General features: G+C 39.9%; 1 protein-coding gene across 1 annotated transcript in view; it reads right to left on the bottom strand.

Annotated features, from left to right (window-relative positions):
- Positions 1–421: 421 nt before the first annotated feature.
- ATG7 (autophagy related 7) overlaps positions 422–24,428 on the bottom strand; it is a 39,535-nt gene continuing 15,528 nt past the window's right edge. Inside the window, exons 12-18 of the mRNA XM_054387229.1 lie at positions 23,761–23,955; positions 20,908–21,111; positions 20,541–20,656; positions 19,796–19,871; positions 18,997–19,077; positions 4,051–4,173; positions 422–451 (exon numbers count right to left, since the gene is read on the bottom strand). Coding sequence (XP_054243204.1) covers positions 422–451; positions 4,051–4,173; positions 18,997–19,077; positions 19,796–19,871; positions 20,541–20,656; positions 20,908–21,111; positions 23,761–23,955 — 825 coding nt within the window. The remainder of the gene's footprint in view (positions 452–4,050; positions 4,174–18,996; positions 19,078–19,795; positions 19,872–20,540; positions 20,657–20,907; positions 21,112–23,760; positions 23,956–24,428) is intronic.

Raw genomic sequence — 24,428 nt, 5'->3', positions numbered from 1 at the left:
TCTTTCATGATCCTTTAAGACTACAGGAGTTCCACCACTTCTTGTGCTTGATTCAGTCATAAAATAAAGGGGAAAAAATATTTTGTTTCATGCATTTTATGATTTTCTTTCATCCTGATAAAAGAAGAAAGTACAGTAAAGCTTCCTAAAGATTCCCAGCTATTTAGGAATTGAAATCCAAAGGAAGAAGGTATGCTTACACTTGGGCTTTGTTAGGGACACACAGAAATTAAGTATCTATATTCCTGGAAATAGCTGAAAAACCTTGTACAGAAACTCAGCTATACATACTAGAGTGAATTCATGCAGAAACTTCACTTGACCACTAGTTTTGCTCCTTCTATCAATGCCTTTCAATAGCTGCTCCTCTCCCAGTGGATTCAAGAGCACTTACACACGTTCAAGTAAGGCTAAGACTTAATCAGGCCCTGAAGAAGAGTGGCAGTTGTTTCTGCAGAGGAAGGGCAACAAGAAAGCAAGTAGCCTTAAAGAAGTTTCTTAGAAAAAAATCTTACAAATGGAAATGGTTCTTCCACAACTGCTGAATAACCTTGTCTAGGGGTTTCATTAATGTGTCACTTTTCAGTCCCAGAAGTGTGCCACACCAGTAAAAACTGATCTTTAACACACAGTAGTGAAATGCGGATCAGGAAAGCTGGGATTTTTAGATGAGATTAAACACTCTAGCAAAACCTGAGACAGTTTGCAGGGTTAGATCTGTTTGTGTGGCAAGCAAACCAGCTGCTTGTAGAGATGGATGGTGATCTGCAACCAGCAGTCACAGCCCAGCCCAGTTCTGAACAGGGAGTCATTCAGTTGGTTGTTCTGCCTCCAAATCAACACCTCCAGCTTCTGATGAATAATTCAGGAGATGTAGAGGCTCTCTTTATTTTAAGCCTAGCTACTGACTACACATTGAATGAGTGTCAAATTAAAAAGTTTAGGTAAGGGGTAAGGAGGCAAAATGATCTGGAAAATAGAAGTGCAGATTTGACAGGAGCCTAGGCAGCTCCCAAAGTGATCTGTATCCAGTGAGAACAAGGTCTAAGTACTGATGTGGGAGTTTCCCACAGCTTCTATTGGCCTTCAAAGCCATGCATGTCATCAGAGTTTCTCACTGATGCTGTACATAAATATCTTACCAGTATTAAAAACAAAAAATATTCCACAGAACCCAAATTGAAGCCAGATGTGGGGAAAGCAGATGCCTGAACTCTACTGTCAGTTCAAGACAAAATACAAACACTTGCTAATTTTATTATTTACTGAGTAAATTGTCATGCTAAGGGAGTAATGGGGCACATTTCTCATAGAAGACAATTTGGGTTAGACACTAGGAAGAAATTCCTCCCCAGGAGAGTACTGAAGCACTGGAAAAGGTTGTCCAGAGAAGATGTGGAGACTCCAAGCTTGGCAGTGTCCAAAACCAGGTTGGATGGGGCCTTGAGCAACCCAGTCTAGAGGAAGGTGCCCTCACCCATGGCAGGGGGGATTTGAATTAGATGATCTTTAAGGTCCCTTCCAAGCCAAACCATTTTATGACTATGATTTTCCTGACACATCTCATGTTAAATAAATAGGCGCTATATTGACTAAAAATCTGGCAATTAGTAACAAATTTGAACCACCAGCTACATCTGTGTGATGATTCTTATATTGAATTATGATTATATTCTTACCAATCATTTAAAAAGTATGTCAAGATGGCATTAATACTTAGGTCAACAGCACAGCCGTAGATACTTTACAGGTATTTTCTTTAGAGTGGAGCAATAGCACTGGTCAAATTTTACTAAACAGGAGAAAAGGAAACTCTTTGAGGAGTTTGACTGTAGAACAGCTAGAAACTTCTCAACAGAATCACCAAATATTCTAATTACCTAAGTAGGCCACAGACATCTTATGAAACTTCTCTCAACACTTTAGCTGCAGTTTTTAGAATGCCACGTTGCAGGAATATCTTAAATCAACCTAAAGAGCACCAATCTTAACAAATCTAATGCCTCCATTTTAGAGAACACATTCTGCCAACAAGAGCTCAAAAGTAGCCAGAAACCCAAGAAACCATTTTGCACTCTTCAAACTCAGCAATATAAATTGCACCAGCTGCACTGCACGTGAAAAAATGACCTGAACATAAAACATCTCAGCAGAAAATATATTAAAAGCACACTCTCATTCACCTACAAACTGCCCCAGATTATACACTGAGGGGGTAGTGGAGGACAACAGAACCACCTCTAATTTTCAGTCAACAGTGGCCAAACATAACAAAAAGAAGAGTTGATTTTTTTTGTTTGAAGAAAGCAAGCATGCTCCCAAATCTGCAAATTACAAGCCTGTTAGATCTTGCCATTCATAAACACAAACTTTATTGCTAACCCTGATGAAACAGATGAGTTTCTACAAAAATACAGCAATGCTACAGGATGCAATCAAGAAGTCACCGGATTTATGACAGCTGGGCTAAACTGAAGGCATTAGCTTTGCAAATCTTTTCTATGTCAGTTTTTGCACCTATGAGCAAGGATTTCACTGCAGAAACCTCTGAGTGGAACCAAAAGAGGTTTGAAAGCACAGTCATCCCATTTGTTATATTGAACTTGGAGTTTACATGGCAGTGAACTCCCACCAGACTCTACATTTTGTAAAGGGTATCTAAGACTTTATGAACAAACACTCCTGCATGTCCTGAAGCTGCAAGAGAAATCTCTTAATTCATATCTGTAAAATATTACCTCACTAACTAGGACAATTGTAATTAGATTTAGTGCTACCGTTAGAAGCCCAGACGCTTCTTACCAGGCTGTAAGTAAGGTATGGCAAAGAGAGCACAGAAACTCCTCCTTAATGACTAGCACCTTTTAAAAGTTGTTTTCCTTTCTTGTATCCCTCTCATACATTTTTTTCCCTTGGTATCACAAAAGTGATTTAAGAACGCATCAGGTATTTTATGGCTTCATGTCTCTAGCATCTGCTCCAATGATTTTAAAAGGTTAAAACATGAAACTGAGAGCCAAATCATCATCATCCCCCCTAAACCTTATTAAGCAACGCTGCTGAGCCACTTCCAGCTGCAAAAACAGCTCTACCATTTACACAGGCTACAGTAACTGAATAATCACTTCTCAAAGCCAACTTAAGAGACATCCATCTGACACAACTGCAAAAAAATTGAATTACAGATGTGGAACAGTTGTAGACATCTGCAGAGGGAGTAAGGAATGCCAACCATTATTAAAATACAACAAGACACCTGTTTCATTTTTTACAAGATGAACTCAGTATCACAATTCTTAAGCAGTTACCACCCATGAAAATAAAACATACCCAATTTCATTCTACATTACAACTTTTGTCTCTAGACAAATAACGAGCATTGTTTTGCCTGTATTATAATCCAGCAAGCAGCATAGTAATTATACTTTAGATTGACCTAAAATGAGAATGGATTCCCTTACACAACACAAGTCACTTGTTTTCTTTCAAGGCAATACTTGAAAACTGAGATATACAAAGCCATGATTAATTAAAGGGGAACCACCTAGGAAGCTGTATAATCCCTCTGGTTCTTAGTGCATACTGGGCTCTGTGCAACCCTGGCTACCTATTATCAGTGCCTGTAGAGAGTACTTGAGATGCCTGCATACACTGCAGCTCACTCTGCCAGCAAAACACCCTCAAGACAGACAGGAACCCCCCCAAACTGTCAAGCGGCAACTGCTATATAAAACACATCTGTAATTTCACAAAAGGTGACAACAGTAAAATGAATAATAGTGCTACACATTTCTGTCACCATGCATCATCTAGCCTTAAAAAAGACTGATCTTTCACATCCAACAATATTTCTTACTCTATAACATTAAGAGGACACATCTTATCTCACTGGGTGGAATGTGCACGTGGCTTGTCTAAATCCCCCTGTAAATCAAAGAGCACTGCTCGATTCTGTCAGCGATTCATTTGGCATACAGCTGAATATGACACCAAGCTGCCTTTACTGCCAGCCTGCTTATTATTCTTAACATCCAAACTCTATTTGCTTACCTCAGCAGCCTGTGTCTCCTGGTGTAATAACGTGAGGCCTGTCAAGTCTTCTAAGAAGGAATGTGAAGAATTAAAAACTTTAGCTAGGAAATTAAACCCCTCTCGTTCATACTGGTCAAGCACCTGTCAAATAAACAAAGAGAAAAGGATTTAAAATTAAATACACATAGTGTGATTCAACACCATCATATTTTGCTCACAAAAGAAAAGTGCAATCTTTCTGAGCACTCCGAAAATGATTATGTATTGTAAACAGGTAAAAATTCTAGAGACAACAACGATTATTTCTTGCAGCTCAGTTTCTAAAGTGAGAAAGGTGGTGGAGAGAGAAGAACAGCAAGGTTTAAGATTTTATAGCCTTAAAAATGTTGAAACCTGGAAAAGAGAGATGATATGGCAAGGAGAAAAAAAAAAAAAAAAACAAACAACTTAGTAGCAAGTCACAAAAGGAGCACTTGAGTTACACAACACACAGTAAAGGACTGTTCCAGTGTATCAGTTAATGGAAAGAAACACACTGAGAATGACTGAAAAATTCTCCAACCCAGTGTCCAAATGCAACATCCTTCCAATCTCCAGAGAGTCACAGCTCTGAGACTCCTGTATCTTAAAGCACTATTTATCTACTCTAATTATCCCAGTTTATCTTTTATTTTGAGAAACTTCTAGACTCCTATGAGGATTGAGGAAGGTTTTTAGCCTATACTCCTCACAAACCCCTGACCATAAAGAATTTTATTTCATGCAGTTTTAGCTTAAATCACTATTTGGCAGGCTGATTTCCACAAGGTATGGTGGAGACTGAGGAAAGAGAAGATAAATGTCAAAGATAAACATGATCCTACAAGTTTTGTGAAAGCAGGTGGCAAAAAAAAAAAAAAAAAAAGAACAGTGTCCACTGTTTTCCTATTCTTGTTCTGAGTTCTACCACTGATCATTTAATGGGTCAATCACAAAGCTGGGGACAGAGTCTTTAGCAGGGTCTGTTGTGACAAGGGTCGTGGTTTTAAACTCAACCAGGCAGAAGACAATTTCTACACTGAGGGTGGTGAGACCCTATTCTCCATATAGGGAGATGCCCCATATCTCTGGAGCCATTCCAGATCAGGTTGTCCAGATCTGAGCAGCCTGCTCTAGTTGCAGATGTCCCTGCTGACTACTGGAAGGGTGGACCAGATGAGCTTTAAAGGTCCCTTCCTACCCAAATCAGTCTCATCTTATGACTGTAGGTGGTTCTGTTGTGAAATAGGCAACTCAACCAAACCAGTCTCATTCTAAGGTTTAAAAACAAAGAGAAGACCCTTGCTACCCTACCCTTAAAAAAGCCACTCGCTCCCCCACAACAGGGGGCAGAAAAAAGGTGGAGGTGGAAATAGTTTCATTGTGAATTCATCTAGCTTAACCAAAATCATACCTTACTCTCAACAACCTTATTCTTTTCTAGTTTAACAGGTCCTAAAGATCTCAAAAAAAAAAAAAAAAAACTTACTTTGTGGGAACTTGCACAGCCCAGAACATATCCAGTGACTTTTACAGCAAGTCCTCCAGGCATTCAAGCTCATTTAAAAAGACTTTCATAATTAGCTGACAGAACTGTAAGTTTACCAATAAAAGCAAAGCAAAATGTCCATTTAAGCAGCAAAATTACAGAATCACAGAATCAACCAGGTTGGAAAAGACATCAGAGATCATCAAGTGCAACCCAGTACCCAAATATCTAACACCTCCTGACAACTAAACCATGGCTCCAAGTGCCACATCCACTCTTTTTTTGAACACCTCCAGGTATGGTGACTCCACCACCTCCATGGGCAGCACATTCCATGGCAATTACTCTGTGAAGAACTTTCTTCTCACCTCGAGCCTAAACTTCCCCTGGTGCAGCTCGAGACGGTGTCCTTTCATTCTGTCACTGGTTGCCTGGGAGGAGAGACCAACCCCCACCTGTCTACAACCTCCTTTCAGGTAGTTGTAGAGAGCAATAAGGTCTCCCCTTATACTTTGGTTAAAAACAAAGCAAAACCAACTCCCTCATATTTTGGTTAAAAAAAAAAAAAAAATCAAAGAGCTAAAACACAACTTTAAAGAGGAAGACAACTATGAGAAGCATTTGCCACCTTCTTGACCAAGCCTTACACCTCTAAAATAAATAAATGAAAACTGCACTTTGTGTTTTCTTACTAAATCTGCTGAGCGTTCTTCATAATTCAAAGACTTATTCTGCCACACATGGGTTTATGTATTAGCACTACAATCTATAAAAATAATCAGATATTGTACAAGAAAATGGAAAGAAAGAAAAAAAGGGGAGATTTTTAAAAAGGCTTAAGAGCATTTCTGTAGTGTTTTGTTGTTATTTTTTATTCCTGGAATAAACAAACCAAGACAAACTCATCTGACTGTTGACAATACAGTCCAGAGAAGTGGAAACTCCAGCATTCTCTCTCACTCACTCCTCAGCCCCAGTAAGTCCTCATCTGTGTCCAGTTCTGGGCTCCCCAGTTTAAGAGAGACAGGGAACTACTAGAGTCCAACAGCAGCTATGAGGATAATAAAGGGAAGAGAATATCTCTCTTGTGAGGAAAGGCTGAGAGACCTGGGGCCTGTTTAGCCTGGAGAGGAAACAGCTGAGAGGGGATCTGATCAATATTTAGAAATACCTTAAGGGTGGGTGTCAAGAAGATGGGGCAATCTCTTTTCATTGGTGAACAATGATAGGATAAGAGGCAATGGACAGAAACTGGAACACAGGAAATTCTGCCTCAACACAAGGAAAAACTTTTTTTTTTTCCTGTGAGGGTAACAGAGCACTGGAACAGGCTGCCCAGAAAGGTTGTGGAGTCTCCTTCTCTGGAGACTTGCCAAACCCACCTGGACATGTTCCCGTGAAACCTGCCCTAGGGTTGGACACAATGATGTCCAGAGATCCTTCCCAACCATCCTGCGATTCCATTTGAGATGTAACCTCTTAACATTACCCAATATATGGGGTGCCCTCCCTCTGTGAATACACACCTACACTTAACAACGACTCTGCATTTCAAAATTCTAATAAACCCCCAGATGTGCAGCAGCCCCTGGCACCTGGCTCTCTGAAACACTGCACACAGGCACCAGCTTAAAACTTGGACTGTGTTTGCAGCCATGTTGGTGCACACTCCTCAAAACTATCAGCCTTTTCAAGTGTTTTGCTGTTGCTATAATTGGTTGGAACCACAATAGACAGCTTAGGAGATGCCTTGTTAATGATATAGGGCAGATGATAGTTTGTAGCATGCTGGAACAATACCCAGCGTATACTCACCAAGATGTAGCCTTCCTCTCAAATATTACAGCATAGCAAAGATATGCAAGGACAACAACAACAAGGTATTTTGGTCTCTTCCCAGAGCTGAAGATAGCTAAAAGATGTATAATACCTTGGGATATGCAGCAGGGAAGCAAGGGCAACCTTACTATAGAAGTCTATCAAATAGCCTTTAAATTTGGATGCTTTGCTGCTCAGCTAAGTATGACTTGATCCTCAGTGCCTAAAGAGCTGTGACTCAAGCCTGAAGTGAAAATTTCCAGTGAAAATTACCTCAGTAAGCACATTCATAGAATCACAGAATTATTTTGGTTGGAAAAGACCTTTAAAAAAATCATTGAGTCCAACCATTCTCTAACTCTACCAAGTCTACTGCTAAACCATGTCCCTCAGCACCACATCTTTTAAACACCTCCAGGAATGGGAATTCAACCACCTTTCCCGGGAGCCTGTGCCAGTGTTAGGTCAGTATGCCCAAGAGCTCTGTATAGACTGCCCTGGTTTTCCTCAGGGAGATACTAAACCTTACTGTATGTCCTGCAATGGCTATGAGTTCCTATGTGCTCACACAAAGCAGGCAGCATTAGTTTGGGATGAGTCACCTAGAAGAGGTTTATTTGAGTCCAAGTGCCCTTTGCCAATTACCAGAGAAGAGACTTGACCATCACCCGTTTAGTACCTTTTAAACTATTAGTAAAACATTAGTGGTAATGAAATAAGATAACACAACCACGACTTGGAGAAATAATATTTTTTGAGCTAGTGAACTGTAGCTTTTTTGTTTTATAAAGTTGCGTGGAAAAATCAATTCAATTGAAAAAGACCTTTAAGATCATCAAGTCCAGCCATTAGTTGACCAAATAAATTGACTACTAGTTGGTCATTAATATGACCAAATCTGCTATTGTTATGGAAGGATTTCAAAGTTTATTTTCCCCCTGCAGAAACTCCATCATGTCACACTGTGAAAGTTTCCATGACACTACACTAGCCAGTTCAGACTAGGACAAGAAATCTGACAATAGGCGCAGGGTCTTCAAACATAAATTACAACAATACAGAACATTTTTCTTCTACTAGCACCTGCAGAAGCCTGGAAAACTTTATCTGAAAGTCTACTTGCTGGTGGTAATCTGAAACCACCAGTTACAGAATGGGAATCAACTGCCTGAACAGAAGCTGTTTACTAGTTTTAGAACAGAAATTCCAGCAACACAGCCCAGGAAACAACATATAAGGGAAAACAATCAGTTTGCTATCTGAGCTGTGGTCATACCATCAAAGGCAGCATATACTGCAAAGAAACTTTTAAAATAAGCAGCAATTTAATCACAGAATTATAGAATTGTTTCAGATGGAAAAGACTTCTAAGACTATTGAGTCCAACCATCAACCTAACACCACCACGGCCATTAAACCAGGTCCCCAAGTGCCATGTCCACACATTTCTTGACTGCCTCCAGGGATGGTGACTCCACCACCTCCTCCCTGGGCAGCCTGTTCAAATGCCTGACCACTCTTGCAGCAAAGAAATTGTTCCTAATATCCAACCTAAACCACCCTTGGCATCATTTCAGGCCATTTCTTCTTATTCTGTCACTTGATACTAGGGAAAAGAGACCAACACCCAACTCACTGCAATCTCCTTTCAGGTAGTTTTCGTCACTTTCAGGGACTTGGATTTCCCAATTGAGCTAATTAAAGCTTTGCAATAAGCACTACAAAAGGGATAAACACCATTAATTTCCCACATCTAACCTTTACACACAGGTTAAATAATATCTGTCCTCTGATGAATGTAACATGACATGCATTTGTTCAGTAGCCAGTGAACTGACCTCTAAAAGAAGAATAATGCAAAATAAAACTCATCTCAAGCTCCTCTGCCAGGAGACCACACAAGACTGCTCTGTAGGTGATCAGGAATACAGCCAGGCCAGACATCAGATAGGCGCAAAATTATTCTAAAAAAGAAGTTTCCAGATTCAAGAAGTTCTCAATTTGTTGCTGCATGGAAAGGAAATTTTCTCCTATTTAATCATGTCCAGCAGAGTCTAAAGGTCCCATGGCTGGCATGAGTTTGCTTTCTGAGTTCTCAACAATTCTCTTTGCTGCCAACACATTGGTGCTTGGTACCAATGTGATCGCTCCAGATAATGGCTTTACAGGGGAGAAATACTTGAGGGATGTTACAATTTTTGGTACTATTGATCTTAAATTAGTTACCATCTGATTGCAGATGTAAAAAATCCCTCATGATTTTTTCTTGGGAATAAATGTGTCACTATCTAGACTCTCAATGACATGTGACTACACAGTAATTAATTTTCTCAAGCAGAGCATTACACAAAGCAGCCGCATAAAGAATTAGAAGGATGTCATTCTTCTGCCTGGCAAGGCAAGCTGGAGCAATGCAGATTTATTAAGGAATTATTCTCTTTTTTTCACCTGCAGCTCACTTTTCAGAGCTGAGGAGGAGAATTAGGAAGCAGCATGCCTCTGTTAGCAGTTCTGTCAGGAAAATCCACATGTTAAAGCCACACTTTCCTGCCACATGTAAATCTCCTCTCAGGTTGATGCTCTAACCTCAGCTCCAGTCTCCATTTTACAGAGCCAGAGGCACAATTGGCTTTTCACATGGTGGCATTTCAACTGAAAAAAATGAATCTGTGGCTGCACATTATCACAACAGGGACACATTAATATGCTGCTAAAGCCTTTAGTGTAAATGATACACAGTAACCCCTTTTATTAGCAATTTTTTATTCTTGTCTGTTTACTGAAAGAAAAACATCTCAAATCTCCTGGTAGGAGGGGAAAAAATAGAGGCTTAGAGTAAAATAACTTGTTTTGAAATGAGAAACAGATGTGCAGCCTTGGTGTTATATTCTACTTAATAGCATTTCTCACAAAGAAGTCTCAATTGCTGGGTAGGAAGACATTCAGAAAGAGAATCTGGTTCCAAAATTGCATAAAAGTTAATATCGGGTACAGTAAAAATACAACCCCCAAACTCCTAATCCCAAGAACCTGGCCACTGATGTAAAATTGGCTCACATTTTATGACTCATTTCTGTCACCTATTTTTAAAACTTTCTAGCAGCGTTTACATTGGGTTGGTTTATTTTTGTTGTTGTTGTTGTCAAAGTAGTTAGCATCTGCAGAGCTTGTTTACTTTCCAAGGGAAATAAAATAGGAAATTAATGCTACCAGATTTTCTGCTCACCCTAAAGAAGATATATGAGTAATCTAGCTCCAAAACAATGAGGGTGCTGTGTTTTACACTCCTCCTGGCTTTCAACACTTTCCACTCAAAAAACCCTGCACACTTCCCCACCCTGCTCTGCTTTCCCCCAAAGGAGACAGATATTTCACTAAATATTTCAGAGTCGGGGGGGGGGGGGGGAAGGTAATTAAAAAAAAACCAACAAAACAAGCAAAAAACCCCCAACTAACCACAAAACTCAATATTCTGCTTAGAAATTATGCATGTCTAGATATATTTTTGCACACTGCTGAGTGTCCAGTTGTCTCAGGCAATGCAGAGTGAATAGAAAAACACTAGGAGTATTAGTGTGTTGAAAAGAGGCATTTCATTTTCAACAGCTGCTTGTAAAGTAAAGAAGACATGTAAAAGTTTTGCCAGTTGAACTCTTCCTATCCACTAGTAGAACAGGAATCATAAAATCATAGAATTGTTTCTGAACAAGACCGCTAAGATCACTGAGTTCAACCATCAACTAACACCACTATAGCCATTAAACCAGGCCCCAAAGCACCATATCTACAGGTTTCTTGAACACCTCCAGGGATGGTGACTCCACTTCCCTGGGCAGCCTGTTCCAACGCCTGACCACTCCTGCAGCAAAGACATTTTTCCTAATCTCCCTGGCACAATTTCAGGCCACTTCTTGTTCTATCAGCTGATACTAGGAAGAAGAGACCAACCTCCACCTCACTGCAACCTCCTTCCAGGAAGGTTAGTGAAAGGCTGCAATGCTATGAAGTATCCTCCTAGGTGATAAAAGAATGAAGCACATTGGGATCTTGGCTCTCAGCAGTTGCACAGGCAGCACTAACGTTCAGATTTTTAGCATAAGAACCATAATCACAGAATTGCCTAGATGGGGAAAACCTCAGAGATCATGGAGGGACATCATGAATAATAATTCTGGCTTGCTTAAGAACTCCTCAGCCCATAGACTCATCTCTTAATTAAGTTCTCTATTTTTGTTACAAATTGGTCCTAAAAGGTTGTAAAGAAAACAAAGTGATCTTCTAATACACCTGTGAAGAAGAATGCTACAAACCTAGACAGAAAAGTCCAGCTCACATGTTCAGTGACTCAATTTACAGCATTGGAACAGAAAAGTCTGACAACAATCCATGAGCAAAAAAATGACTCATAAGACATTCCAGCTTTAAATGATACCTCAAGTCTTATCTCTGATGCCTGTATGATTGGTCATACACACACTTCTGTGTTCACACATGACTTAAAAACATCAGTTCTTAATCTTTAAGAACTAGACCATGAAACAAAGTGCTGTGTTCTAGGTGCACAATGAAGAAGGCTATTCTGAAATCACTGGAAGGTTATAAAGCACAAGGTAAAACTGGCATCATTTTTGGCTCATCTCCAAACAACTAAAACACCCTCTGCATACATATTTTCCCCTCACCTTCCTGTAACAGATTAAAATTGAAAGCAAATCAATATAAAACCTTAACGAATCAAGGTACAACATGCTGAAAATTAATTTAAGAGAGAATCTTGGTTTGATTTAGAGGAGGAACGTAGTGACACAAGCGTGTTTTGTCTGTTGTTATGACTTGTGCTGATATTTTACTGCAATGGGTAGAAAATGAAGCATTAGCTTACCGAAGAACAGGCCTTGCAAGGGCTCAACAAGCTTTTTTAGCTTACATTCCTTCCTTTACTCAAAAAAATGAAAAGAAAGAAGTAGGGGTCTTAGCAATTTAAGAGATGTCAGTTAAGTATAACCTTGCCAACATTAAGTTCTCAAGACCTGGAGACCTTCTGAACTTGTAAATACATCAAGGTTGTTTCAGACAAGTAATAATTTCCCCTGAATTGATCCAAACTCCAAAACCTATCTGACCTGATGGACAACAATACAGACAAATCTGGGAGCTTTAGCTGCTCTTGCCTCTCTCAAATATTTCCCAGAAATTATTTTAAACATAATGGGATCTCCAGATCACAAGCTTTCTAAGGACTTTCTACTGGACAGCAGGTGTGTGAAAGCCATTCCCTGAAAGCATTAGTATATAGAAGTAAGAAGAAAGGAAAAAAGAGAAGGAGGAGGAGAAGAAAATAAACATCTCCATTTTAGAGATTGAGAGTAAAGGAGTTTTCAAGTAGACAACATCATTATATCATCTGTCCTGACCTCTTAATACATGGTATGTCTTTCAGTCACCTAGCAGCCATCTCTTGCTCACTCCACATTTTACACTGGACAGATATTTACAACTTTATTTATCCCTGTTCTGCTTCCTGTCCAAAATTTATGCTGATTAGCTCATCAGCACTTACAACATTTTTGGCTCCAGTTCATACTGGCATTAGTCACTACCTACTGTACAGCAGCTGCAGAAAGCCCTTCTTTCTCCCAGTCACATCTGAGGTTACTGACAATTTCTGGCTGGATAATCTGTTTGTTACCCATATATTAGGGCAGCCACCTACAGCACACATCTTGCTTTTCCCTTGAAGAAACAGTCCAGAAGCAGCATCTGTTTTCCACAGACAATCCCTAATGCTGAGAGTGAAGCAAGGTCACGTCCCCAGACATCCATGCAAACCTTTCTTCTCACAGAAAAGTGACTGTCTTAACCTAAATACTGTTTTGGCTGTCTATAAATTCGGTTCTATAAAGACTGGAGTGGCTCTTCTTTGATGGATTGGTTTAAGCAAGCATACAAAGTCACTTATTCTATCTGTACTGCATATGAGGTCATTTACTCAATCTAGCTTTGCCCTGCCATCAGCAGTTCAACACTAAAGCATGATCTGTCAAACACCATGCACCCCAAAATATTGCTTCCTTAAGCAGAAATTGCAGCTGCTCAGTAGTTGCTAAATCCAGATCTCTAGTTTAAAAGTATTTTGTATGCTGTTTCATAGAAGAGGATGTACAACAATACCTATGCAAAACAGCACTGGAGGAACACCAGCACTTTCACCATGTTTATTTATTGGATTTTATCAATTTCAGTTACTTGATCATCTTTAAAAATTCAATTCCATTTTTTTCCAGTTTCAAAGAAAAGAAAAGCAGTTCTTCAAAGACACAGATTAATGCGACCCTGTGAAAATGTGGAAATAATTAATAAAGGTTAGACTGTTCAAAAGTGCCTACAGGGTTACGTGCAAGCCGAAGAACAGTTGCCCAGTATAGTGAGGCTGACAATTTAGTAGAACCAAAGAACCGTTACGACTGGAAAAGGTCTCCAAGATCATCAAGTCCAACCATTAACCCAGCACATCCAAGTCTATCACTAAATCATGTCACTCAGCACCACATCTATACATTTTTTGAACACTTTCATGGAAGGCTGCCCTGGGCAGCCTGTTGCAAGGCTTAACCACGTTTTCAGTGAAGAAATTTTTCCCAGTGTCCAACCCAAACCTCCCCTGGCACAACTTCAGGGTGTTTCCTCTTGTCCTATAACTTGTTACTTGGAAGAAGTGATTGACTCTACCTGGATCCAACCTTCAAGCAGCTATAGAGAGAGAGGTCTCCCATCAGCCTCTTTTTCTCCAGGCTGAACAACCCCAGCTCCTTGAGCTGCTCCTCTCAAGACCTGTTCTCTAGACCCTTTACCTGCTTCACTGCACTTCTTTGGACACTCCGGCACCTCAATGTCCTTCTTGCAGTGAGGGGCTCAAAACTGGTGCAGAGAGGACTACAGGGACACAATCACTGCCCTTAGTCCTGCTGGCCACACTATTGCTGACACAGGCCAGGATACGATTTCAGATTGAACATAAACATGTTCCATCGTTCCCCATGGCCCTTCCATTTACAAGCTCCACTGTGGAGCTGTTACGTGCAAGGCAGTTTATTTAGCACTGCTGCCTTCACAGAGGATTAGATATGAGCTTTCCAGTCATCGTGATGCACTAAACAAGGCATAACAAGACAACTTCTCCACTAAACTACACATACTTCATTAACAGTTTTGAGGGTTTTTTTGGTGTGGTTTATTCTGTTTGGGTTTTTTGCGTGTTTTGGTTGGTTGGGTTTTTTTTCTTTTTTTCTTTCTTTTTTTTTTCAGATATAGGACAGAGATAACAAGCTCTCTCACACCTTCCTAGATTTCAGTGTTATTGGTTTTAAGTTCCATTTTTCAATTATTATCCCTCCTGTCTGTACAGACACCTCCCAATGCTCTCCAGTGCACAGAACTGAACACACCACTGCTTCCACATCTTTTTTCTCTGTTTACAATCCTGGACAACACCTAAAGTTAATGTTGCTTTTAGAATTTCTGTGGGTTTGATCACATCTGCACTCCTCCAAGAGAGCAAAATTCCATCATAATGATCACATCACCATAGCCATCATTTCTTAGCCTGTGATGTGGCATTCTTAGCACACAATACAGCTTCCTCCTGTCAGTACCCTTTCATTTGGGATAATCTACATTGTCTTTTATTGACTTCATTGTAAAAATTCAGTATTTTTGGAATAGAAAGACCAATTGGACCTCTATCAGGCAACCTGCAGTAAAACCATCCTTGCTGTGACTAATGTTGAAAATATATTTCAATTATCTCACTCAGTTTAAAATTCATATCCAGAGGGATAAAGACTACCTGAGATTTCAAGAGTTATGGGGCAAGACAATCCTGCTCCAGATCTCTCAAGTTAAAATATCATTTTTTTTCAAAGAAGAAAACCAAAAGTGACATTTCTGTAAGTCAGTTATCATAAAGCAAATTTTGATACCGCCTTAAGAGCAAAATATAACATTTAACTCAGCATGCTAAAAATATGCCTAGTATGTTAATGATGCTCTCCTTAAGTCTGAATGAAATCTGTCCAATATTAACACAGAGACTGCACTATATATAGAAGTGTCAAATGTTAACATATGTAAATTCAGGAAATAAGGAATGTTATAAATGGACTCAGTTACATGGACTTAATGTTACAGCCCAGCTACAGAAATAACCCTTTTTAAACATTCTTTTCAATTTTTGCAATGTTCATTCTTGCAGGACAAACATTTCTCCCCATTTCCTCCCTCATTTCTGGAAGCTACGCAAGAATTAGCTTTTCTTCAGTACAAGAAAGACCAAGGCCTTCTTTCCTCCATGATTTCTACATCTCTATTTACCATCATCACAATACTTGAACTGAGAAATGTGTAACAAAAAGACATTAAAAGTGGTTTCACTGGCAGATTGTACAATATGCTGTTACTGGGAAAAAGCAAATGTGCAAGTCTTGTCTCAATGCAGCTAGGATAAGCACAAAGGGTCTTGCTGGAATCAAAATTATCTCAACTGAAAATAATCAGGAAGTTACTGAATAGTGCAGGTTACTGTCAGAACTGATCAGAACCATTTAAAGTCAAAATGCACCCAAAGCAGGAAGCAGATGAGAACAATAAAACCATTGTTATACATGATGATAGATTTCCAAACTGAAATACTCATAACTTACACAAGGCAGGCACTTAGTAAATGTCACAGCAAAAGTGTTTAATGTATTCCTGGGATGTTAAAAAGAGAAAACATCTGCATGGGTAGGGAAATACCTTGACCCAAACCAGAAATTGTAACTGAGCACCTAGAATCTCACATCTGACCCTAGTGTCTACCTCTTCATGAAATGCCATGAAATTGAAAACCACTTAAAAAGTAAGTCAGTAAAATTACTCAGTGGATAAAAACCAGTGACTTAGAGCAGATCAGTTTTTCAGCATAATGAATAGAAAGTTGAGAGAGAACTTGAAATATGCCTTTTTTGGGTTTTCATTACTTGATAGTGGATAATCATAGAATCATTTAGGCTGGAAAAGGCCTTTAAGATCATCAGGTCCAAAATACCAGCTACACATCATAACAATTTTAGTAGGGGAAGGCAAGAAATATCTTTAAAGAAAATAAGCTAACATTGTAGCACATGGATGACACACCTGATCTCTGGAAGAGGTAAGATCTATGAGCTATACATAAAAACAGAGGGGTCATCTGTATAGCCAAAGTTGGTTAGCGGTTTTGCTCCCTACAGAGTAAACAGGGAGCTTAATTCACACATCAAATATTAGATGTAACATTCTTGCTCCTTAAGTAAAGCAGTCACTATGAGTAAGTACCTATACTTTGGACTCTCCAGGTTTGACATGGAAGAGGAAGTGCATCAAAGGAGCTTCCACTGCTCCTCAGAGCTGATACTCAGCTCTGAGAGAGGATACTTTCCATTCCAGCACACGCTTGTGCAGTACCAGAATAAGACAGAGGGGAAAAATCAAAGAAGGAAAATTTGGCCCAAAATAAAAATAGATTGGTTTCCTTCTGTGACCATCCCAAAATTCCTGAACAATTGCCTGCGGGAAGCTTTGCTGGCATGCAGCCTGTTTGGGACAATTCTGGGTAAGGAATTGCTGGCTGCTTGGACGTCTGGGCTCTTCGGCTTCACCAACAGAGAAATGGAGTCATGACGGAGTCAAAATGAAATGGAATCTAATCTTTAAGCATGCAGATCATTAGCAGCTTCTCCAAAGTCATCCAGCTGTAGTGGATGATGGTTTCAAAACGTACTGGAATTTTTTACAAATTCATAATTCATCAGCTTTATGTTTTAGGAGTGACAGAGTGACAAAAGCTGAATAAAGAGAATGATGACAAAAGAAAAAAGAAAATTAATGAAGGTACCAATAAATTCAGTTGTAATGGAGAAGCCACTTTTCTCCTGTGCTAAAAGTTTGAATCTACAGTAAATCTGACAGAGATCAGGATAAAATTATGCTAAATTGCTGCACAAAAACCCCCAACGCTCCAAGAAGCGACATACATATTACAATTAAATTGTAATTGGATTTGTCATTTCAAAGTATTAGCATCAGATTTCCAGATAACACAGGGTGACAGACTCTTATGCTAATAAACAGAAAGTTAGCAAAGTAAACAAAGGCTGTGTTTCTACTGTAAGGAAATATGATGTGTGCCAATGAAGCAACCTTTTCAGCACAGAAGGAATTTAATACCCAAACCACAAGAAAAGTGATCTCGCTGGGAATAGCACAGCTGCTGAAATCCAAGTCAGTTTTTATAAAATCATCAAGCCTGTTTATGTAAACCAGGGCTCTCTTAAAATGACCTCCAAGAGGAAATGATGTACTAACAAAAAATTGATACCTGCACTGCATTTATCTACACTGATGTATGTATATTGTTTTTATGTATCAGTATGCCCTGAATGGGGAATCAAAAAAAGAAAAAGCAAAAGGCTTAGTCTAACAGCTGAACTTCTCAGGGTCCATCATCAAAAGTTTTTAGCTACTGCTGAGCTTTCAGCTACTCAAGAGGGTAGATAAATGTTTCTAAAAATAACAGCAGTGTTAAGCTTAGTGTCTCAACTTTTGAGGAGAAAATGGACATTAATAGTCCTTCAAAATTTGTCAAATGTACCCAGACAGCCTAGAAAAACAAAAGGAATACTGAAGAAGAAATTGTGCAAGTCCTCAATAACATGAGGGTGCCTCAAGAGTTTTTGATAGATCTTTGAAAGATGGACAAGTGCAGTAATAAGAATGGAAAGAACTTCTTGCAGTAAGTATCAAGAAAGTGAACTAAGCTAATGGCATTCCCAAGCAGTCGAAATCATGAGTCAAAGCCTCAGAATCTTCGCATTGAGATATCTCAAGTCTAAAGTATTTGAGCTACGTGGCCATAGAAAACTTGCCATAAAAGAAACCCAAACTTTTCAAGGCCACAGCACAGGAAAACAATCCAAGCCCAAAGAGGAAGCTTCACACAGACACATTAGTGGGCTGCCCCAGTGTTCTGGTAAGACACAGCTCAGATGCAAGCAACAGCTGTAAATCTATTAGGTGACTCAGGACTGTCAATGCCAGAACCAAAATGAAGCAGTCTTTTCAATAAAGAAGTTTTATGGAAGTAATATTTTTTTCTTTATGTTCCTTTATGTGTTCTAATTTAGTATCGTGAACCAGAATGTAGACAACTTGGCATATTTGTAATGATACTAAATTCAAGAAAGCTGAAAAGATCTATTTATTCATCAGAAATTATGACAACTAGAAACGATACCAATTTTATTCATTCCTACAAAGCTAAAAGATACTGACAGTATCTGTCAATAAACTCTTCAGAAATGTGTTGGTTCTAATCTCTATTTGGTTGCTTTAGCTGACTAGGATGTTTATATAAAGATAACAGGTGATGCCAAGGAAATTTGGAGAGCAGCTAAAAAAGAAGGGTACAAGGACAAAAGAGCTTCAGCTGAACTGCAAACACAGATTCCAAGCCCCAAAGAAGAAAAAAGGTCAAATACAAAGCAGTCCTCAGCAGCCCAACATATGCCCAGAGCAAAACCATTCAGCATATAAAAATGATGTCCAGACAAACTCAGACTCACTTTGGTTGAGCAGGCTGTGCACTTATCAAATGCCAGGCTGACTGGAAGAACATTATCAAATCTTGATAAAAATCCACGGATCTAGAAGATGAAAAACCAGATTATTTTATAGTTACGAAAGCCATTTCCATGAACTGGGCATGTACATTCAATGAAAAGACAAAAGACAGCTTTAACTAGGGTAATACTGTTCAAACAACACCCATAGTAAATTTATGCTCAGTATATACTACTAGTATTCTGCATACAAATAGTGGCCCAGCTATCTTAATGCAACACTATTTAAACATGAATAGAGGCACAGCACCACCTGGAGTTTAAGCTTTCTGGCTGCAAAGTTCAGTCAAAAATAAAAAGTCATGGTATAACCAGCTAAACACTTCTCTTTCCTCCTCTACCCCCCTAGTCAATAACATAGAATCTGGAAAACTTCACTGCTGTGCATTCCTAAACAAAGTTTCTAACATGATAGTACTGGTAGGTAATTTTAACATTCCAGACTGTTGTTTCTGCTAATAGAGACAGTACTGACACTACTCTGCAGCAGGAGGGGTTTGATCATTTAGACTATAAACTATGCCTTATTCACATGTTGTCTGCTCCAAACAAAATCCTTTTAAGTAGATAGCAGGAATCACATCTCTACAAGTAGAATAGACAGCACCAGGAACACATCTACCTTGGGCTGGAGAGTCAGGGAATGGAATCAGTTTAGAATATGTTTTTGTTATGTCTGTGATGTTTGCCTTCTATCAGTTCCCAGCTCTTAAACAAAAGCATTTACTCACAAGTTATTTACCTGATGAGGAACGAGTCCAAGAGAAGTAGGGGGCTCATTCATTCTATCATCACTACTGCTGGCCACAGCATAACCACTGATAGAAATCCAAGAAGGAAAATCAAAACAAGACAATATAAGTCAACAGTCAAAATTTCCAGTAAGCTTCTCAGAGTTTAGGTTCCTTTCCAGATTCTATCTGGAAAGTCTGTTTCAGAGTAACCAAGATTCTGCATGGGAGTGTAAAAAGTCTTTATCAAAGCCTTGCAACATATTCATGTCCAACTCCTAACTCACTCTCTTTCAGAGATTTAAAGACAGAAAATGAGACTAAATTTCAGGCTGCAGAATTTCAGAGTAATTTCTGTATCAAACACAGTACTTGGCTTATCTTGAAGCCCTTCATGTGAAACAAAATTATGATAGCTTCTCATTACATTCACTCTCTCGAGCAGAGAATTACCAAGATCCACTAACAGGAACACTTTCTTCTTTTGAAATATTCTCACTGCTTTTCTACTGTTAAACTGAAGAGAGAAAACTGCCACTTTCAAAGATAAAAGTTTAAAGATGTGATTAGTCAATTCTCCTTTAAATTACACTAATAGAGTGGATATGAGCTACAAGTTACAGTACAGGCAATATTACACCTTACAGAATCGTCCTATTGAATATGCACCACCTTCTCCTTCTCCCAGAAGATCATATTAAATAAATCTTACTTCTTAGAGAGCAACTTTGGAACATCAATCCAGAAATGACTCACCCTTCTGGATGCTGTAAGACAGAAACCATTAATTCCACTGCAAGTGCTCCAGCTACCATTGCTAATCCAGGCCGACTGACAGTGCACTGCTGGTCCAGTGTCCGATCCCTAGTGGACTACAGAAACAGACAGTTCTAAAGGAAAGAAAAAAGTAACTCAAAAGCAACTAGCTCCCCTGCTACAGAAACCATCTTGAGTTCTCTACAGTTAATTGCTTTGATTTTCTAAATAAAAGATAAGCTATTTCTTAATCCTGTGGACGTCCACAGAAAACAAAACCCTTTAGGAAACACCACTTAAAGAAAACAAAAATCCAAATCACAACACAAGAGTTCTATAATCACCACTTGCATAAGGTTCTACTCACATCCCCTGGTGCCACAACATCATTGCAGAAGTAGCAGCCCAGCTTATAGCCAGGGATATTTGAAAAGAGTGAAGATCCCAAAAGATCAGAGGGACCTGAGGCATTGCTGACACATGAATCACCAGATTCTTGCTGTTTTGGTTTCTTTAGTCCATGTCTCATAACAACAAACGTGTCAAATCCCAACGCCGCATTGATGACCAACTGTGAACAACAAAGGGAGAACAACAGATTATCAGTGAGCCAAAGGAGGAGGGGAAAGAGGCAAAAAACAAAACAAAACAAACAACCCTGAAGACTTCATTCCCTGTAAATGTCAAAAACACCCTCATGCTGTAGATGAGCAACCTGTTAAGTAGACATGCATCACCCTAGCCACAAACAACAGACAGGTGCAGAATTCCAGTCCTCAAGCATTTACAAAAGACAAAACCAAACCAAAAGTCTGTTTCAGAAATTCACAAGCCATTACTTTTTTCTGTGTCTTTCAGCAAAGCAAGTGCCAATTAACAGCTCCCTCTGTTACACAAATATATGCAGCACACTTGCTGACAACAAAACAAAAACCCCAGGAACTCCATAAATGTGTCGTGCCAGTTTACATCTGAAACCAGGTTTGCAGCATTTAACATTCAATATCTCACTGAAGCTACCTGAAGCTGCTGTGCACTGATAGGAATTAACGTTCCTATCAAGGGGCAAGCTTCAATATCTATACAGGCTGGGGGATGAAGAAAAGGACTTTGGGGTACCGGTTAATAAGAAGCTGGGCATGAGCCAACAATGGGCACTTGCAGCCCAGAAGGCAAATTGCATGCTGGACTGCACTGAAAAAAGCATGGCCAGCAGGTCAAGAGGTGATTCTGCCTCTCTGTTCTGGTGAGACCTCAACTGCAGTACTGTGTTCAGCCATGGTACCTCAATACAGAATTGACATGGACCTGATGGAGTGGGTCCAGTGGAGCACCACAAAGGTAATCAGAGGACTGGAGCACCTCTCCTATGAACACAGGCTGAGAGAACTAGGGCTGTTCAGCCTGGAGAAGAGAAGGCTCTGGGGAGACCTTATAGCTGCATTTCAATATCTGAAGGGGACCTACAGGAAGGTCAGGGAAGAACTGTTTAAAAGGGCTTATAGAGTTAGCACAAGGGGCCATGGTTTGAAACTGCAGCGGGGCAGATTTAGGTTGGACAGAAGGAGGATGTTCTTCATAAAGAGAGTGGTAAAATATTGGGAAAGGTTTCCCAGAGATGTGGCTGAAGCCCTATCCCTGAAGACATTCAAGATCAAGCTTGATGTAGCCCTGGGCAACCTGCTGCAGTTGGAGGTGTACCTGCTCACTGCAGGGAGGGTTGGGCAAGATGACCTTTGAGTGTCCCTTCCAACCCAACACAATCTGTGAACATCCATTTATGCAAATATTGCCCAATATTCATACAATGATCAGTATTGGTACTGGAAAAACCTTCTATTGGTCCAGCTCAGAATTTATTTTTGAGTTTGTGGTATATTCGCATTTAAGTACAACTGTCTGTAAGCGACAAGTTCTCATGTAATTTTAAATTCTGTATGTAATCTGTTCAGTTCACTGTGGTCTGAATCACGACTCATTAAACACTCCCAAATCTGTCGCTCCAAAAAATTGCTGCTCAGTGCGGAAAGTAATTAATGATTACTTATGGTGTTCACATGCATCTGTTTAGTCACATGGGAAACACAAGCAGCTGTGGTTCACAATTACACTGTCATCATCTTCCCCTTTCTCTTTGGTTTGTACTAAGTATGAGCCAGCAGTGTGCTCAGGTGGCCAAGAAGGCCAACAGCACCTTGGTTTGTATCAGCAACAGTGTGACCAGCAGGACCAGGAGAGCGACAGGACCCTGTACTCAGCACTGGTGAAGTCACACCTTGGAGACTCAGTTCAGTTTTAGGGCCCTCACTCCAGCAACGACACTGAGGTGCTGGAGTATGTCCAGAGAAGGGCAACGAAGCTGGTGAAGGGTCTGGAGAACAGGTCTGGGTGAGGAGCCGCTAAGGGAACTGGAAGTTGTTTAGTCTGGAGAAAAGAATGCTCAGCTCAGGGGAGATTTCATTGCTCTCTACATCTCCCTGAAAGGAGGTTGAAGCCAGGTGGGGGGTGATTTCTTCTCCCAAGGAAGAAGTGATAGGACAAGAGGAAATGGCCTCAAGCTGCAGCAGGGAACGTTTAGGTTGGGTATTATGCAAAACTTCTTCCCTGACAGGGTTCTCAACCACTGGAATAGGCTCCTCAGGGAGGTGGTTAAATCCCCATCCCTGGAAGTGTTTAAAAGACAGTGGTGTTAAGGGACATAGCTTAGCCCCTGGCTTGGTAGCATTAGAGAATTGTTAGACTTGATAATCTTAAAGGTCTTATAACTTATGGTTCTATGTTTCTACAATTCATATACTCTATCAGCCAATCATTAGTGTAATGTCTTCAGTTCTCCTTATTACGAAGCTATTTCTCTTTGTATTACTATGAAATATCTGCTCTTGGAGATGCTCAAAAGATACTGACTAGACAAGTCCTTGGGCAACATGCTGTAAGTTTGCCCTATTTTGAACAGGGAATTGGACAAGATCCCTTCAAAAGTCTCTTTCACCCTTCATCATTCTGTCATGTAAGTTTCTATTTCCTCTTTTCAACACTCAGATTTTGTTCTATACAGAACCATTGAGGCTACAAAAAACAAGAAAAAATTTTCTGCACAATCAAAAAAGATTGGTTAAATATTTCCATTTCCCAGGAAGCTCCTTTGGTATACATAGCTGGTTTACATACAAAAGCTGAAATACAGTGACAAGGAGATTAGCAAGGTATGGTACAATACCTTCCTCTTGCTGGCTGCAATGACAGCAGGAAGCCATCGACTCTCTCTAGTGTCCATTAGTAGGAAAACAACATCATGAGCATCAATAAGCTCCTCGAGTTTAGCCACATCCTTCTGAGCCTGTGCCATTGTTACTTCAGAAAAATTCACTGGATGACCTGGCATAGGGATGCTCATGTTATAGCCTTCTGAGCTCTGGATGGAGGCAGGCAGAAAACAACAGGTTAGAAAGATAACATTGACACTGCACAAAATCATGATAAAGTTCACCATCAAATTCAAGTTCTGTTTAGCAGAATGGCAACTTTATTATTTATATCTCCCTGTACATCATTGCTGGGCACTGAAGCACAAGATCCTGTGGGTATGGCAGTTTCAGCTGCTGTATCTCCCCAGAACAGAGCAGCTGAATGCAAACACAGTGCTCCGGGTCCTGAGAGCAGAAGAACCACGTTCGGGTTGCTCGGTGCCTCCAAGCAACAAGCCCTGTCTTTCAGAAGGTCTTATCAGGTCTGGGAAACCACTACATGAAGATAGCTGAACTGTTCTTAATCCCAGATGTTACAGACACCACTCCACAAACAAGCACACAGATCTTGCACAGGATTATGATCACACTGTCAAACCTACATAGAACAGTAAGGCAGATGCAAAGCATCACACATTCT

The sequence above is a fragment of the Indicator indicator genome, chromosome 15 (genome assembly GCF_027791375.1).
Source record: "Indicator indicator isolate 239-I01 chromosome 15, UM_Iind_1.1, whole genome shotgun sequence".
NCBI lineage: Eukaryota > Metazoa > Chordata > Aves > Piciformes > Indicatoridae > Indicator > Indicator indicator.
This window is presented reverse-complemented; position numbering and strand designations above follow the sequence as displayed.